At 45.6% G+C, this 15,860-nt stretch overlaps 1 protein-coding gene across 7 annotated transcripts in view; it reads right to left on the bottom strand.

The window, feature by feature from the left end:
• Window positions 1-1,008: 1,008 nt before the first annotated feature.
• The window catches only part of LOC139556921 (membrane-associated guanylate kinase, WW and PDZ domain-containing protein 1-like), a 132,523-nt gene continuing 117,671 nt past the window's right edge, over window positions 1,009-15,860 (bottom strand). For 6 of the 7 annotated variants that reach the window (XM_071371063.1, XM_071371066.1, XM_071371068.1 and 3 more), the window contains exons 15-22: window positions 14,640-14,835; window positions 14,088-14,390; window positions 8,544-8,747; window positions 6,706-6,793; window positions 6,499-6,562; window positions 5,748-5,891; window positions 5,442-5,580; window positions 1,009-3,292 (exon numbers count right to left, since the gene is read on the bottom strand). In XM_071371063.1, the coding sequence (XP_071227164.1) occupies window positions 2,175-3,292; window positions 5,442-5,580; window positions 5,748-5,891; window positions 6,499-6,562; window positions 6,706-6,793; window positions 8,544-8,747; window positions 14,088-14,390; window positions 14,640-14,835 (2,256 nt within the window). In that variant the 3' untranslated portion in view covers window positions 1,009-2,174. Of the gene's footprint in view, window positions 3,293-4,165; window positions 4,258-5,441; window positions 5,581-5,747; window positions 5,892-6,498; window positions 6,563-6,705; window positions 6,794-8,543; window positions 8,748-14,087; window positions 14,391-14,639; window positions 14,836-15,860 lie in introns of all 7 variants that reach the window. The other variant, XM_071371070.1, reaches the window with a different exon arrangement.

Raw genomic sequence — 15,860 nt, 5'->3', positions numbered from 1 at the left:
ATAATTTTGAATAAGATTTTACCAACTCTTAGGGCAACATAGCTCCATTGTTTTTGTCAAAATTGCTCAAGCTCAGTACATTTGGCTGGGAATCATTGCTGGAAAGCAATATTCAAACTTTGTCTGTGATTTTAAAGAATATTTAAGTCAGGACTAAGACTGGATCACTCAACACCTCTTGGAAAGCCATTCTGGTGTGTCTAGCATTAATTAACTCTAGGTTTTCAGAAGACTACGGCGGACTTTTCTCAGACTTTTGACCTGTGCTTTGCTCCTTTCATATATTTATTTTTTATCCTGACAAACCCATTTGCTGTCGGTGACAAGCATACCCATTACATGATGCTGCCACCACAATACTTGAAAATACAGAGGATCTACAACATTGCATTCACTCCACATTAGTGGCCTGTATGATGAAGTGAAAAGAAGGAAACCTGTGTTAAAACATCCACGCCAAATCATCAATTATGTTTGCAACAAGGCTGTTAAATAATACTGCAAGACAAAATAGCAAATACAGTAATCCCTCGTTTATCGCGGGGGTTACGTTCCGAAAATGACCCGCGATAAGTGAAATCCGCGAAATAGAAAACTTTTTTTTTTTTTACAATTAGCAACTATTACATGTATACAAATACAGTGACTCACGTGTAGGCCGTTTCACTGCTCTTCAGACTGGGCCGCTGCATCCTGACTGCGCTCTGCAGTGTTCTCTTCTTCTGAAGCCCGCGGTGCAGGTGTGTTTGTTCGGGAGAAGAGCATAGTGATAGGCAGCTGTTGTCGCTCTTTTTTCTTCTTTGCAAAAAGATCCTTGTACACCGACATGCCACCATCGATTACGTTGGAGAACTGTAATGAACGGCTCATCAAAGGGTCCCATTCCTCAGCTACTCGCTTAAGTTCAGTGGCCATTCGCACCATGGTTGCTAAGCGACCAAGCGTTAGTCCTTCCTTCCTTCCTGGCCAACTTAATGTAAATTTGCCAAGCTGTTTTATGTATGTACACATAACTGCACGAGACGACAAAATGATAGCACAATTCGTAGCATGTTTTGATACAAGAAGCGGGAGTGAGTTTTTAGCGAATCAGAATGCAGAGCACAATGCACCAAAAAAAAATAAAAAATGCATTATGAAAATCCGCGAAATAGCGAATCCGCGATAAGTGAACCGCGAAGTGGCGAGGGATCACTGTACATTAACTTTTTGGACTAAATAAAAACTGCTGGTTTGAATTAAATCTAATGCAACACAGAGAAAAACTCTCTGTATTTTCAAGTATTGTGTTGGCACATCATGTTATGGGTAGGCTTGTCACCGGCAGGGATTGGGGAGTTTGTCAGGGTAAAAAAAAAACATGAAAGGAGCAAAGCCCAGGTAAAAACCTGCCGTAGTTTTTGGAAAACCTAACCCTGGGACAGAGTTGTATTTGTCAGCGGGACATTTACACACATTTTAATACCAAAGACCCGCCAGGAGGGCTTTCGAAGAGGTGTAAAGTGTGAGTTGTCCAGTCTCAGTCCTGACTTAAATTTGCTTGAAAATCCGAGACAAGGCTGAAATATTGCTGGCCTTCAATGATTCCCAACCACATTTACTGAGCTTGAGCAATTTTGACAAAAACAATGGCTATACGTTGCGCTAAGAGTCATGCAATCAATATATTTTTTGGGGGGGGTGTTCTATAATCTTTCTTTCACTTTGAAAATGTGGAGTAGGTTTTGTAGATAATTGTTCTACCAATCCAATTTAATAAATGTTTTGATTACATTTTAAGGCAGCAAAATGTGAAGACTGTGCAAGGGGTGTGTAGACTTTCACTAGTATGTGTTCCTTCTGAGGTTTCAAACAGAGATGCCCCAAAAAAGGTAAATCGCCATTTGTGATGTGATAGGCACATACACATACCTTCACTACAGTATTAACAACTGCAGTTATGCTCAAAATAATGAGAACAGAAACAAAACATACAGTACGAACAAAAAAAAAAGATTGTACTCCTGCTGTGGTATGAATCTCTGTCCCGGATCACAAGTAGTCAAATCAATGAATCTATCAACCAGGCGATTGGATAAATCACGAGTTAATCTCCTCAGAAGTCCAAGTCCAGTGTATGTACTGTAGCCTACACAGGTTGGGGGGTGATAGGCCAGGGTCCAAGCTCTGTCCACTCAGATGCTGAGGTCCTTGGGGCTCTCTTTGTAAAGCCTTCTCATAGGCTCGGGGAACTGGTTCTGGGCGCGACCTACTGCGTTGTTGTGTCCTGCTGCGTTGTTGTGTCCTGCTGCGCTGTTGTGTCCTGCTGCGTTGTTGCAGTGTCCTGCATTGTTGTAGCCTGCGTGGTTGTGAGTGGAGGCATTGTTCTTCAGTGTACTGTAGTAGTTCTGCTCCTCCCTGCTGTAGCTGCTGTCTGGAGACGAATCTCTCTCTGACCTGTACCGTCTCTCTGGCGTTCCGTTCATCCCATACCTCTCCTCCCTCGTCTCAACCGGCGAGTCCCTCCGAAGGTTGCCGTTCTTCAGGCTGCCTCTTTCAGGAGTCCACCCCCTGGAAAGAGACAGGGAGGAAGCCCTTTTGTTCAGGCGCTCTGGGGTGGTGGCCTCTAAGTAGGCCCGGCCCGGGGTCTGTGGCTCGCTCACAAGCCTGCGGTCGTAGAGTGGTTGTTCAGGAGTAGCCGCATGACTGAGGAAACCTCCGTCCTCGTTCTCCTTCTCGGGTGTGCGGTCTCGGTGTGCTCGCTCTGCCCTGCGGTCCATGGACTTGGCCCGCCGTCGGTCAGGGGAGGCGTTATGTTTACGGGTGGGCGAACGGTCGAGGGAGCCGCGGCGTGGTCGACTGTACCTCGGGTCTAGAGTACTGCTACTAGCGGAGAGCTCCCGCTCTCGTTCTGTAGCTGCCGCCGCCGCTGCAGCCTTCTTCCCAGAGCTGTCCTTACGCAGAGTCTTTAAGAGTTTTGAGATGCCGCTCTCTGACTCTGACTTGTTGACTTTGCGGCCCCGGCTCTTCTTATTGTTGCCGCCGCTGTTTTCAGGGTAGTGTTGGCTGGGGGTGGTATGGCTGTGGTTGTTGTTCCAGGTGTGATGGTGGTGGGGGTTAAAGTGCCGGCCCTGGTGCTCCACCCTGTCCCTGTCTCGGCCCTGCGCAGCATCCTTGTGGCGTGATGGTTTGTGAAGGTCTGGTGGATAACTTGACTCCGATGAGGGGTGATATCGGCTGTTTGGTGGCAGGGTTCTCACTTCCGGAGAGTTTTGTGCCCTGGGTGTGGGAGAGTGCCCGTCATGGCTGGAGTCTGTATGAAAACAAAGGAAGAACATGAGAGACATTCTCAGACTGGATGGAGTTTCAACTAACTAAATAATATAAGCTTGGTAGCTAAGACAATTCCCACAAATTGCTTGTATCAATACAGATACAAGCAATACAGATATAGCTTGTATTTATTATAGCTTGTAATACAGCCATTTTTATGGAAACCATGTACTGCCATGCACTTCCATAAACAGTGACTTGTTTGCAAATTGGGACAATAAATATACTGGGGAAAAAGGGTGATATTAAATATTCAAATCTGTACACAAATGACTTACTTTGATCCTCAAACTAAATGACATCAAAGTAAACAATTGCTACAGTGTATTTTCAAAGAGAGCATTGGGTTGGTACATGTAGGTGGCAGCAACACAACAAGTGCCAAACATTGCAAGTGGAGGGTTGGTGTTATCAATGACACAACAAGCAGCTATGAGGTTAGAATAAAAATGACAAACAAGTCGATTATCATCGTTTGGGAATGGGAACTGCAGAAAAACAAAGAGCCTGAGAGAGGAGAAAACAAAAAAAACTGGAGCGCATTCTGCCCATGACTCTGCCCAATCAGTGGTTGTTATGGTAGCAGCAGGAGGCGAGCAGTGACATGAATCCTTCCAGAGGCGGGAGGAGGAGAAGCAGTGCATTCAGTGTGAATGGGTTCACATGGGTCATGAACGCACAGTGCAGGTTGAGGAGTGAGCCAGGCCACACAGCACCAAACACATACCCAGGGAGGAGCAGGTAGTGGGAGAGGGGGGGAAATGGTAGGGGGAGATGGGTTAAGTAGGTGAGAGATGTTGGGGTGGAGGGTAAACAGTTAGGAGGGCGGGTTGGAACAGACTTGGCTACAAACCGTGGTCTGATTTTGCCCCATTAGGTAGAAACAGGGCTCTCCCATCTTGTCATTTCTCATAGTACCAACAGCGAGATGAGGAGCCATCATCGCTGGAGGGAGGAGGAAGAACCCAGAGAAAAGAAGTGGGGAGGAAAGAGACAGAAAAAAAATAAACAAAAATAGAGAAAACAGAGGGCTTAGATCCTCAATGGAGATAAGAAAGATAAATGTAGTTGGTTCAGTAGACAAGTTTTCCTGTCAGGGACAGAAAAGGAAAACCTATAAAATTGACGGCTGAGTGGAATCCTTTGACCTTCTCGGCAGAAATAAGGAGAAACAATCCCAGATTAGAGTGAGCAGAACATACAGTATTTGGACAATAACAAGACTTGATTTATACAGGAAGAGGAACATTACATACTATGGCCAATAAAGGTTGAGAGTTTCATGTTCCTTGGTATCCACATCACCAGTGAACTATCCTGGTCCAAACACACCAAGACAGTTGTGAAGAGGGCACAACAACACATTTTCCCCCTCAGGAGAGGCATGGGTCCCGAGATCCTCAAAAAGTTCTACAGCTGCACCATCGAGAGCATCCTGACCGGTTGCATCACCACCTGGTCTGGCAACTGCTCTGCATCTGACCGTAAGGCGCTACAGAGGGTAATGCATACTGCCCAGTACATCACTGGGGCCAAGCTTCCTGCCATCCAGGAACTATATACTTGGCGGTGTCAGAGGAAGGCCCAAAGAATTGTAAAAGACTCCTGTCACCCAAGTCATAGACTGTTCTCTCTCCTACGGCATGGCAAGCGATACCGGAGCGCCATGTCTAGGACCAAAAGGCTCCTTAACAACTTCTACCCCCAAGCTGAACAATTAATCAAATGGCCACCCAAACTATTTACATCTATGCATTGTCATCGACTAACCTGTACCCCCACACATTGACTCGGTACCGGTACCCCTTGTATATAGCCTCGTTATTGTTATGTAAATATCTTGTTATTTTTTTATTACATTTATTTTTTTTCAGTTTATTTAGTAAATATTTTCTTAACTCTGTTTCTTGAACTGCATTGTTGGTTAAGGGTTTGTAAGTAAGTGTTTCACGGTAATGTTGTATTCGGCGCGTGTGACAAATACAATTTGATTTGATCACAGCAACAAGAAACTGCAGACTACAGTGTCCGTCCTGTGTGTGGGGGCCTTTCGTGTTAGTTAGTAGTCAGAGTCAGTAGTGTTAGTCATAGTATGGAGGGAACCTGTATCACATCACATCTCCACCCACCATATTCAGGCACAGATCCATCGCCCCTCTTGAGGAGCAGGTGTGCCCTCCGGCCACCATTCTTGATCAGCTCGATTGCCCGTGCGTGCTTCATGTTCTTTGTGCTCTCGCCGTTGATCTCCAGGATCTCATCTCCCACCTTTGTGTGCAGAGAGAGAGAGAGCGAGGAGGGAGGAGATTTATTGAGACAACCAGATAATTGATCCCAGGCGTGCTGAACTGTCTATTTGACAGAAATATTATAATCCAAGTGCAACAGAGTGACAGGCCTCCAATTGTTGATATTATTTTTTTCACTGAGCATACCCCCATCTTGCCGTTCCTGACAGCCGCCCCATCCTCAGCCAGCCTCAACACATATAGGTCCATGTTGTACTCCCGTCCTCCTCTCAGGCTGAACCCAAAGCCTTTACTGTCCCGCTCCAGATCCACAGAGTAGAACTCGGCGTCCTGAGAGAGCGAGAGACAGAAGGAAAGAAAAGTACATATTTACAAAGCAAGATATGCAAATACCCACAACTCATGGGCCAACAGAGGTGTCATGAAGTGAGTACTAAATTCAGGACTAATCAAGTCACATCCAGCAAAAACTCACATAATAATATAAGCCATTTAGCAGACACTTTTTTCCAAAGCAACTTACAGTCATGCGTGCATCCATTTTTACATATCGCTGGTCCCAGGAATTGAAACCACAACCCTGGCATTATAAGCGCCATGCTCTACCAACAGAGCTACAAAGGACCACACAAAACTGGAGGTACAATACCCTGGAACCAATTAATAATTATTGCTTCCTGTGCAAAACACAAAGAAAGGGCACTGCAATGGCTGGACACAGGCTCACTGCACTCATCAAAAGTTTGGCTGTGGCACTGTCACTCTTCCGCCCTCTTTTATTGATTAACTGATTCATTGATTGATTGCTTTGAATGAAAATCTTGATCTCAGATTGAAGCTGCACTGTGTGTTCTTGTGAAGTAATGATTTACTGATTGCTTCCTTCTTTGGTGATTGATTGAAACAGACCAATAGAACATGTCTGTCTTTACAGTACCTGTGAGGGCTGAGCTTGTGTCGGAGGAGGTGGAGGAGGAGCCTGTTTCGACTTTGAGTTGTTCCTGGAAAATGTAATCATTCATATGAACACATACATATGAAAATAAATCCTATTCATATAGAAGTCTTTCATGCAATTGATCCTATTATACATTTTATTTAATCAAATGCCTGTTTATTGATTGAGATTTTCATGGAAACTAACCGGGGCTCCATGGCAGTTTGGGGTGTGTGCGTGGTGGTGATGGTGGCAATCTTCTCAGCGTTGGTCAACAGAGATGCGTTGGAGGACTCTGTAGAAACACAGTAGAGGATTGTGGGTAGGGGTCATAACCTCTAATCTAGAAGTAATACATGGATTCTGGTAAGATGGCTTCTATCTTAGAGAAAAAACAAATGAGTCTGCTGTTAGATGCTCTAAAATCGCTCTTCTGCTAAACAATGTGTTTTCGAGCCGTAACTGGGTCTTGGTCAGGATTGCCGTCTTTGACAACACATTTCCATACAAGAGTTTTGCTCTCCAGAAAACACAGTCTTACCTCAAGGCTGCTCTGTTCAACCTGATGCTAATTGCCTACAATGTTGTCATCTACCATTTTGCTCACAGACACAGACAACACCAGTTCCACTCTACACAGGAACATCAAATCAAAACAAGCCTCTCTGCTTCCGTCGTTTTGTTTTTCTTTAAATTCCAGGGGTAATTGTCCTTCCTTTCTTGCAAATATAATTGTGCTGCACCACAAGCCACAACACGGCAGTCCACATTAGTCATCCTAGACATTGGTTACTTATAGATGGAATGGGGTTCTGCCTGAAGTTAGCAAGAGCACCGGCCTGATTCATTCATCCCTCTCTCCCTCGCTACCCTGACAGCACTGCCTGCATTCCCCCATGATCACAAAGCTGTCTGGGGGACACAACCTGAACGGCTCAACAATAAATATCTCCACACAAAATTAAAGTCTAGTTGGGGAAGGTTGTGGCTGCATGGGTTCTATCTAGAGTTGTTCTAGCATTAGAGAAAACAGTAGGCTATAAATAGATGCTATCATTGTGGTCGTTAAAACAAACTGCCATGCTTTGTTTAATGACTGGTTTTGCATTGTCTCCTCCTTCGTGTGTGTGTGCTCCTGGTTCTCCTCCCATCTTAATGAAGCTACATTTTACCAGCTTTTCTGGAGAGCCCTTTAGAGGCAGAGCAGTAACCTAGCACACACACACACACACACACACACACACACACACACACACACACACACACACACACACACACACACACACACACACACACACACACACACACACACACACCTCTCATTGGTCCACAAGTCTCTCAGCCAATGACAGGCCATTCTAGGGGCTGGCTGTACTGTTGTTCTGGGACATGGCACAACTCAACACATTCCTACTCATGGGGATAGAGCCAATTTCCTGTCACAGCCTGTTCCTGCCATAACCAGTATTACGCATGCATTTCCTGCCACCTTGTTCCATCCAGACTGAGGAGATGAACACTGACAGGAAGCAGTGATTACACCGAAAACACAGTTCATTGAGTTGATAATCTCGTCGTTTCAAAATGGCAGCTATTACCAAACTGGGAGACTGCAGCACATCCAAATGACATTATCAGTCTGCCTATCATACACTGTACTACAATCAACACACACATACTTATCAGCTTGCCCTCCCCAAATTCTAACCTTGACCATTAAAGGGGGGGGGGGGGGGAGTTATAACTGACCAGAGATACATATCTAGTGGCATTTACATTTACATTACATTTAAGTCATTTAGCAGACGCTCTTATCCAGAGCGACTTACAAGTTGGCATCCCCTCCCTACTCATTCACAGTCCCAACCCTCTCCCAGTTTGAAGCCAGGGCAGGGAGCATGGCCTCTCATAGCGCTAGATAGCTCCCCGGGTTGATAGAAAGTGCTTCTGCCAGCGCAGGGCAGTGATGCCCGTTGACTCCCGCTAGAACTATGAATAAGTCACCTCCCTACTGCATTATAAAACAGAAAGTCACCAAGTCTTACCATCACCAGGAATGATCCTCAGAGAGACTGTGTTCCCGGCCTCCTTGATCAGGTTGACGATGTCCGAGTGGGACTTGTTGGTAATGGAGCAGCCGTTGACGGACAAGATGCGATCGCCCACCTTCAGCTTCCCACAGCGGTCCGCAGGGCTCCCCTCGATGATGCGCCCTATTTTGTGGGGCATGGCCACGCATGCATTTCCAGCTTTGATGTTAATGTGTAGTGTGTGTGTGTGTGATTTGGTTATTGATTACGTAATTTGATTATGAGAAAAGAAAGAGAAGGAAAAAAGAGAGAAAAGAAGGCAAAGGTTAAAAACTTCTTAGGGATAGGGGGCAGTGTTCGGAAGTTCGGATGACTGACATGCCCAAAGTAAACTGCCTGTTACTCAGGCCCAGAAGCTGGGATATGCATATAATTGGTAGTGTTGGATAGAAAACACTCTGAAGTTTCTAAAACTGTTGATGAATTGTCTGTGAGTATAACAGAACTGATATGGCAGGCAAAAACCCGAGCAGAATCCATCCAGAATTGTTTTTGTTGTTGAGGTGACCACCCATTGAAATGCCTGTCTATGGGAAAATCAAAGGAAATCCTCGCAGATTGCAGTTCCTATGGCTTCCACTAGATGTCAACAGTCTTTAGAAAGGGTTTCAGGCTTGTTTTTTGAAAAATTAGCTAGAATTTGTAGTTTTTCAAGGTGGCTCTCATTTTGACTGTAGTGTTGTGGCGCGTGTGGATGAGGGCGTGCACTTCGTTACTTATCTCCGGTATTGAACACGCTATTCTCCGTCTTAAATTTGATCGTTTATTTACATATTAGGGTACCTGAGGATTGATTAGAAACGTTGTTTGACTTGTTTGGACAAAGTTTATTGGTAACTTTTGGGATTCCTTTGTATGCATTTTGAACGAGTGGAACAGGTGGATTACTGAATCAAGCGCGCCAACTAAACTGACTTTTTTGGGATATAAAGGACTTTTTTGAATACTCAGAAATCTCAGGCTCCTCACTTATGTCAAGAGAGAATGCACACTCTATCAGAGAGGCTACAGACAGAGACACGCTAGCGTCGCATGGGACTGTTTGCATACTGCGTGCTACGCAAGCAAAGCAAAGCAAGCTGTACAAGCTGAGTGACAGCGTTCAATACAGCACATCTTGTTTACAGAGCAGCTCTGAACAGACTCTAGGGAGCTTTCGCTCTCCTCTCCTTCCCTTTCCCTCCCTCCCTCCCTCCCTCCCTCCCTCCCACATCCATATTTATCACATCACCTTGTGCTTCAAGCTCCCCTTCCTTCTTCTTGATTAAAAACTGCCCTTGTGTCCTGCCACTCTATCCAAATAATGAGATATGGGACATTACTGGGTGTGACAAATACCCAGGATTTAATACCCAATCTGCTGATCACAACACCAGCGCACGCACAGCAGCTCGCAATGGTGGGATGGGCTGGAGGGAGAAAAGGGGTTTGCATAGTATGATGTATGGGAGAGGTAAAGTGCCAGTGCAAAGCTCTTTGTTCGTCACAATACCCAAACATCTATGGCCCTCTCAGGCAAAAGAAGACTCCATAGATTGATCACAAACGGATGGACGTGCACTATTTCCCTCCTTCCATATTCCCTCTCATCTCTCTCTCTATGTTGGACCTCCACTAGCGGAGGGGGAGATCTGGTAGAGAAACATCCCCATCAGCACATTAATTCATCCCATCCCCACAATGAGACGGGAAGAAACTCTCAAATGATTCCCACATAGGGCTCTGGTCTGGTCAGAAGCAGTGCACTACATGGGGAACATAGGGGTCTGGTCAGAAGTAGTGCACTACATGGGGAACATAGGGGTCTGGTCAGAAGTAGTGCACTACATGGAGAATATATGGTATAATTTGAGACGCAAACAGAGACAGTTGAGACAGAAGTGTCACTGAGTCTGAGGATCCAGCTGCAGACAGTCGCTCATAAAGAAAGACATCAAGTCTCAGTGGGATATCTCCTGCTTGTATAAATGATACGTAAACAACCTCTACTTCTACCTTCTATTCTATGGGGCTTCAACTATAGCCCACAGGATCAATGAAACTGGGTCCATTGCACTGCACAGTAGCTAACAAAACATTAATTTGATAGTAACCAGGCCATATTGCATGTTTTACACCATGCTACATCTTCCTGGTCATCAGGCAGGCTGTGTAAGGAGACCTTGGAGCAATATTGGTACTTCAAACTCATCAGAGGGAACTTAATACTACATTTGTTCAGAGGAGGATATTTAAATCAAATCAAATAAAGTTGTACTTTTCACATGGCCAAACAAAATAGATGTAGAACTTAGCGTGAAATGCTTACTTACGAGTCCTTAACCAACAACACAGAGTTTAAAAAAAGTAAATAAACTAAAGGACAAATAGTAACACAATAAAATAAAAATAACGAGGCTAGATACAAGGGGTACCGGTTCCGAGTCAATGTGTAACAGGTTAATCGAGGGAATTGAAGTAATATATACAGTACCAGTCAAAGGTTTGGACATCTACTCATTCAAAGGTTTTTCTTTATTTTTATTATTTTCGACATTGTAGAATAATAGTGAATACATCACTATCACAAAACTATGAAATAACAAATAGTGGAATCATGTAGTAACCAAAAAAGTGTTAAACAAATATATTTTATATTTGAGATTCAAAGATGACAGCTTTGCACACTCTCAGCATTCTCTCAACCAGCTTAACCTGGAATGCTTTTCCAACAGTCTTGAAGGAGTTCCCACATACGCTGAGCACTTGTTGGCTGCTTTTACTTTACTTTGCGAGCCAACTCATCTCAAACCACCAGCTTCACCGCTATGGATTCCAGCTTTAATGCATGCCTTTGTGGATATTTAAACTCAAGCCAGCAAAGATTTGAATGAGGGAAATCAGTGGGAGGAGCGATTTCTACATCACTCTCCTTCTTGGTCAAATAGCCCTTACACAGCCTGTGTGTTTTGGGTCATTGTCCTGTTGAAAATGTAAATGATAGTCCCACTAAGCGCAAACCAGAAAGGATGGCGTATCGCTACAGAATGCTGTTGTAGCCATGCTGGTTAAGTGTGCCTTGAATTCTAAATAAATCACTGACAGGGTCACCAGCAAAGCCCCCCCCCCCCACACCATCACACCTCCTCCTCCATGCTTCACGTTGGGAACCACATATGCGAAGATAAACCATTCACCTACTCTGCGTCTCACAAAGACACGGCGGTTAGAACCAAACATTTCACAACAAAGGACAGATTTTCACACACACCGGTGTGTGGGGCATCAATATGCGTGTGTGTGCATGTGTCAGTGTAGTATGTGTGAGTGTGGGGTTAGAGTCCAGTGCATGGCCCTGCAGTCATCGGTCGTGTGTCTTGGCCCAAGCAAGTCTCTTCCTCTTATTGGTGTCATTTAGTAGTGGTTTCTTTGCAGCAATTCGACCATGAAGGCCTGATTAACGCAGTCTCCTTTGAACAGTTGATGTTGAGATGTGTCTGTTACTTGAACTCTGTGAAGCATTTATTTGGGGCTGCAATTTCTGAGGCTGGTAACTGTAATGAACTTATCCTCTGCCGCAGAGGTAACTCTAGGTCTTCCTTTCCTGTGACGGTCCTCACTATGTCATAGTGTTGAGGTCTTCACTATTGTTCTACAATGTATAATATAGTAAAAATTAAGAAAAACCCTTGAATGAGTAGGTGTGTCCAGATTTTTGACTGGTACTGTACATGTAAGTAGGGGTAAAGTGACAATGCATAGGTAATAAACAGAGAGTAGCAGCAGCGTATGTGAAGGAATGTGATTGTATGTGTGTGTGTTTTTGTGTGTGTGTGTGTGTGGGGCATCAATATGCGTGTGTGTGCATGTGTCAGTGTAGTATGTGTGAGTGTGGGGTTAGAGTCCAGTGCATGGCCCTGCAGTCATGGGTGAACAGGGAGTACAGGAGGGGACTAAGCACACACCCCTGACAGCCCCCAGTGTTGTTGGTCAGCGCGGCGGATGTGCCTACCCTCACCACCTGGGGGCAGCCCGTCAGGAAGTCCCGGAGCCAGAGGGAGGTGTTTAGTCCCAGGGTACTTAGCTAAATGATGAGTTTGGAGAGCACTATGCTGTTGAATGCTGAGCTGTAGTCAATGAACAGCATTCTCATAAAGGTGTTCCTCTTGTCCAGGTGGGAAAGGGCAGTGTGGAGTGCAATATAGATTGCGTCATCTGTGGATCTGTTGGGGCAGTATGCAAATTGGAGTGGGTCCAGGATTTCTGGGATGTGAGCCATGACCAGCCTTTCAAAGCATTTCATGACTACACATGTGACTGCTACGAACCCAAAGTCATTTAGGCAGGTTACCTTGGCGTTCTTGGGCACAGGGACTATGGTAGTCTGCTTGAAACGTGGTATTAGACTGGGTCAGGGAGAGGTTGAAAATGTCAGTGAAGACACTTGCCAGATGGTCAACGCATGCTCTGAGTACACGTCCTGGTAATCCGTCTGGCCCTGCGGCCTTGTGAATGTTAACCTGTTTAAAGGTCTTACTCACATTGGCTTAACATCCCTCTTTGACGGCTGAGTGACCTTAAATGGCGACAATTTCACAATTTTGCCTTCATACATAAACAGTACGGACAGCTATAGAATGTGCTGAGTGGAACTTAAATGACATGCTGAGTGAATCAGCCAGAACCGGCCATGTATTAAGTCTGCCTCTGAATCGGTGTTGATAGTGTTTTTGATAAAGCATCAGCCAGCCAGTTATCCCCGGCGGTGAATGCACCTGGGCACATAAAGAGATTTCTGTTTCCCTAAGCTCATGGTTATGGAGTTTGTGACCTCGAGCTGTGCCATTAAGTCCACTCCCATCTGAAATTACTCCCCTGCTATTCATAAAGAAGGTGGGAATGAGGATACAATGAGGAGTGACTGTCAAAAATATTGTAATTCCACCCCCAAGAAATGACATCAATCGTGTTGCTGAGTGACGGGCGGTGTTGATGCACTGTTAGGGTTGTGTGTTTACTAGTGTGCTGCTTGGCAGACTCAGGTTGTGTCACGCACTGGGGCATCACTATTTCCCTGTCTCACTTTGTAAACTTTGAGGGGGACTTTTGATAACACAAGGAAATGGACTGTCTGGATAACATCAGGGGGAGTGTTCTGTAGTTATTCGGCGTAGCTACGACTCAATCACCTCGGATCTTTTCAAGAGGCTGTTTAATAATACATGCTTGTCATGCGTAAGTTAACCCTGAAAGGGTTGGTTTTCAGAAAAGATTGTTAATACTGTAGATTAATAACCACCGTAAAGTCAAGCAGAAGAATCAGGTTTTGCTCAGATTACCGGATATTTTACCAGATTATTCCCCAGTTTAACCCAGTTCAACCCATAGCAAATGAAAACTGGTTCTCAGACCAACCTGAAAACAGACAATTGCAACTTAACCCATCATAGCCCACTCTGGTAGTAGCAAAGCCCAGCTAACCATAACCCAGACCAGCGTAGTATTGCCTACCCCACTCACCGAACGTAGTTCCAGCATCAGGCCTAGAGACAGATGACACAATGACGAATCCGAAGCCCTCATTCTCTCCACGTTGGATCTCCACGTCATAGGGCTGCAGGGCTGCAGTGACCACAGCACTGCCAGAGCCACCTCCTCCCCCACTGCCGATGCCACTGGTGGAGCCACTGCCGGAGCTGACCGTGTTGAGGGAGTTCTGGCTGCCCTGGGGGGTCCGCTTGCCCTCCGTCAGGGAGGGGGCCTGGGTGCTGCTGTGGTGGGACGAGGCAGGGGACGGGGGCACGTCACCCTCCCCTTTCGAAACTGAGGAAGAGATGGGGGAAGGAGGGGGGATGAAGGAGGACAGGCAATACAAAAAAGGTGTTCAGCAAACATACAAACAACATTCAAACATTTGGCATGGGCTAGTAATAGTTAAATGAGCCACTACCCAGGCTTGTGTGGGTAGTGTAGGCAGAACCCAGGCTTGTGTGGGTAGTGTAGGCAGCCGCTGTTGTTGAGTGTGTGGGTGAGTGTGCATATGCCTGTGTAGTCTCTGTGACCTGTCCTCACCTCCGTATCCAGAGCTCTTGCGTCGGACGGTGAGGTTGACGTGGCCCTGCTTGGCGGCCTGCTGCATCAGCTGCACCACCAGCTGGTGAGACTTCCCCACCACCGCCGTGCCGTCCACACAGATGAGCTCGTCCCCCGAACGCAGGCGTCCGTCCTCATCTGCTGCACCGTACTTCACTATGTGCCCAATGTAGATCTACAAAACGTATTACAAATACATTAGCCCTGTAATTCACTTGTAGTTCAAGTTCAGTACAGCACAGTTAAATAAAACCCTTTTTTATGTTCCATGACAGGTTCCATGTTAGTAGTAACTGAAGCTAAGCCAGAGCGCATTGTAGTCTTTTGAGGCTGTAGAATGGATAGGGCTGGTCTTACTGTGTGGCGGAGGGGAATGTGTGTGCGTGTCTGTAGGACATTTAGTACAGGGTGTACCGCGGAGCATCCTTGGCACAAATAACAACTGCTAATTCCTCTGTGGTAGGCTTGCTGCCTACAGCGTCTCTATTTCTCACTCATCTCTCGCTCTTTCTCTTCATTCTCTCTCTTTCGCTGCCTTTCTCTACTTTTCTTTTTCTCTCTTCATGCCCCCTTTGAAACACATGGCACAGAACCAAAGGCTTCTGGGTAAGACCCTTGCTTCCACTAATAAGCCGTCTAAATGAACCTCCTGAGACCAGCATGCAGACCTACCCCATCTATCAGACAGCACAAGTCATCTCTCACAGTCAGACAGACAGCAGACTGTACATTTCTACTGCTCCGTGTTAAAGGTAGAGACTGGGGGAAGAACAAGTGATGCCGATGGAAGAGAGAAAGAAGACGAAGAGGCTGCCAGCTCTTGGCATTTGGTTGAGCGTCACAGTGTGAGTGTGATCTGACAGAGAATGAGTGTTGTGAACGTGTGTGTGTGTGTTTGAAGCTTAATAACAAAGAAAGCCCTAAGGCAGGGACTCTGACAGGAAACATACCGTGATGAAGCTGTAATTGACCATTGAGGGTTCAGTACTATGGCTGCCCTTTTAACACGCATTCGTTAACACGCATTCAGAACTCTGTTTAGTGTTTAACACGTGATGTAATTACCAGGCGTGGGGAATGTTTAATCATCAGTCGTGTATAAGTGAACGGTGTGTCGCAAGGGGAGTGATTCAATATGGATATGTCCCCTTAGAATCCCTTTGCTTTTCCTTGGCACATCTAAATTAAACAGTGACAGAG

This window comes from Salvelinus alpinus, chromosome 28, assembly GCF_045679555.1.
Source record: "Salvelinus alpinus chromosome 28, SLU_Salpinus.1, whole genome shotgun sequence".
NCBI lineage: Eukaryota > Metazoa > Chordata > Actinopteri > Salmoniformes > Salmonidae > Salvelinus > Salvelinus alpinus.
The sequence above is the reverse complement of the archived record's forward strand: the minus strand, read 5'-3'. Positions and strand labels throughout refer to the sequence as shown.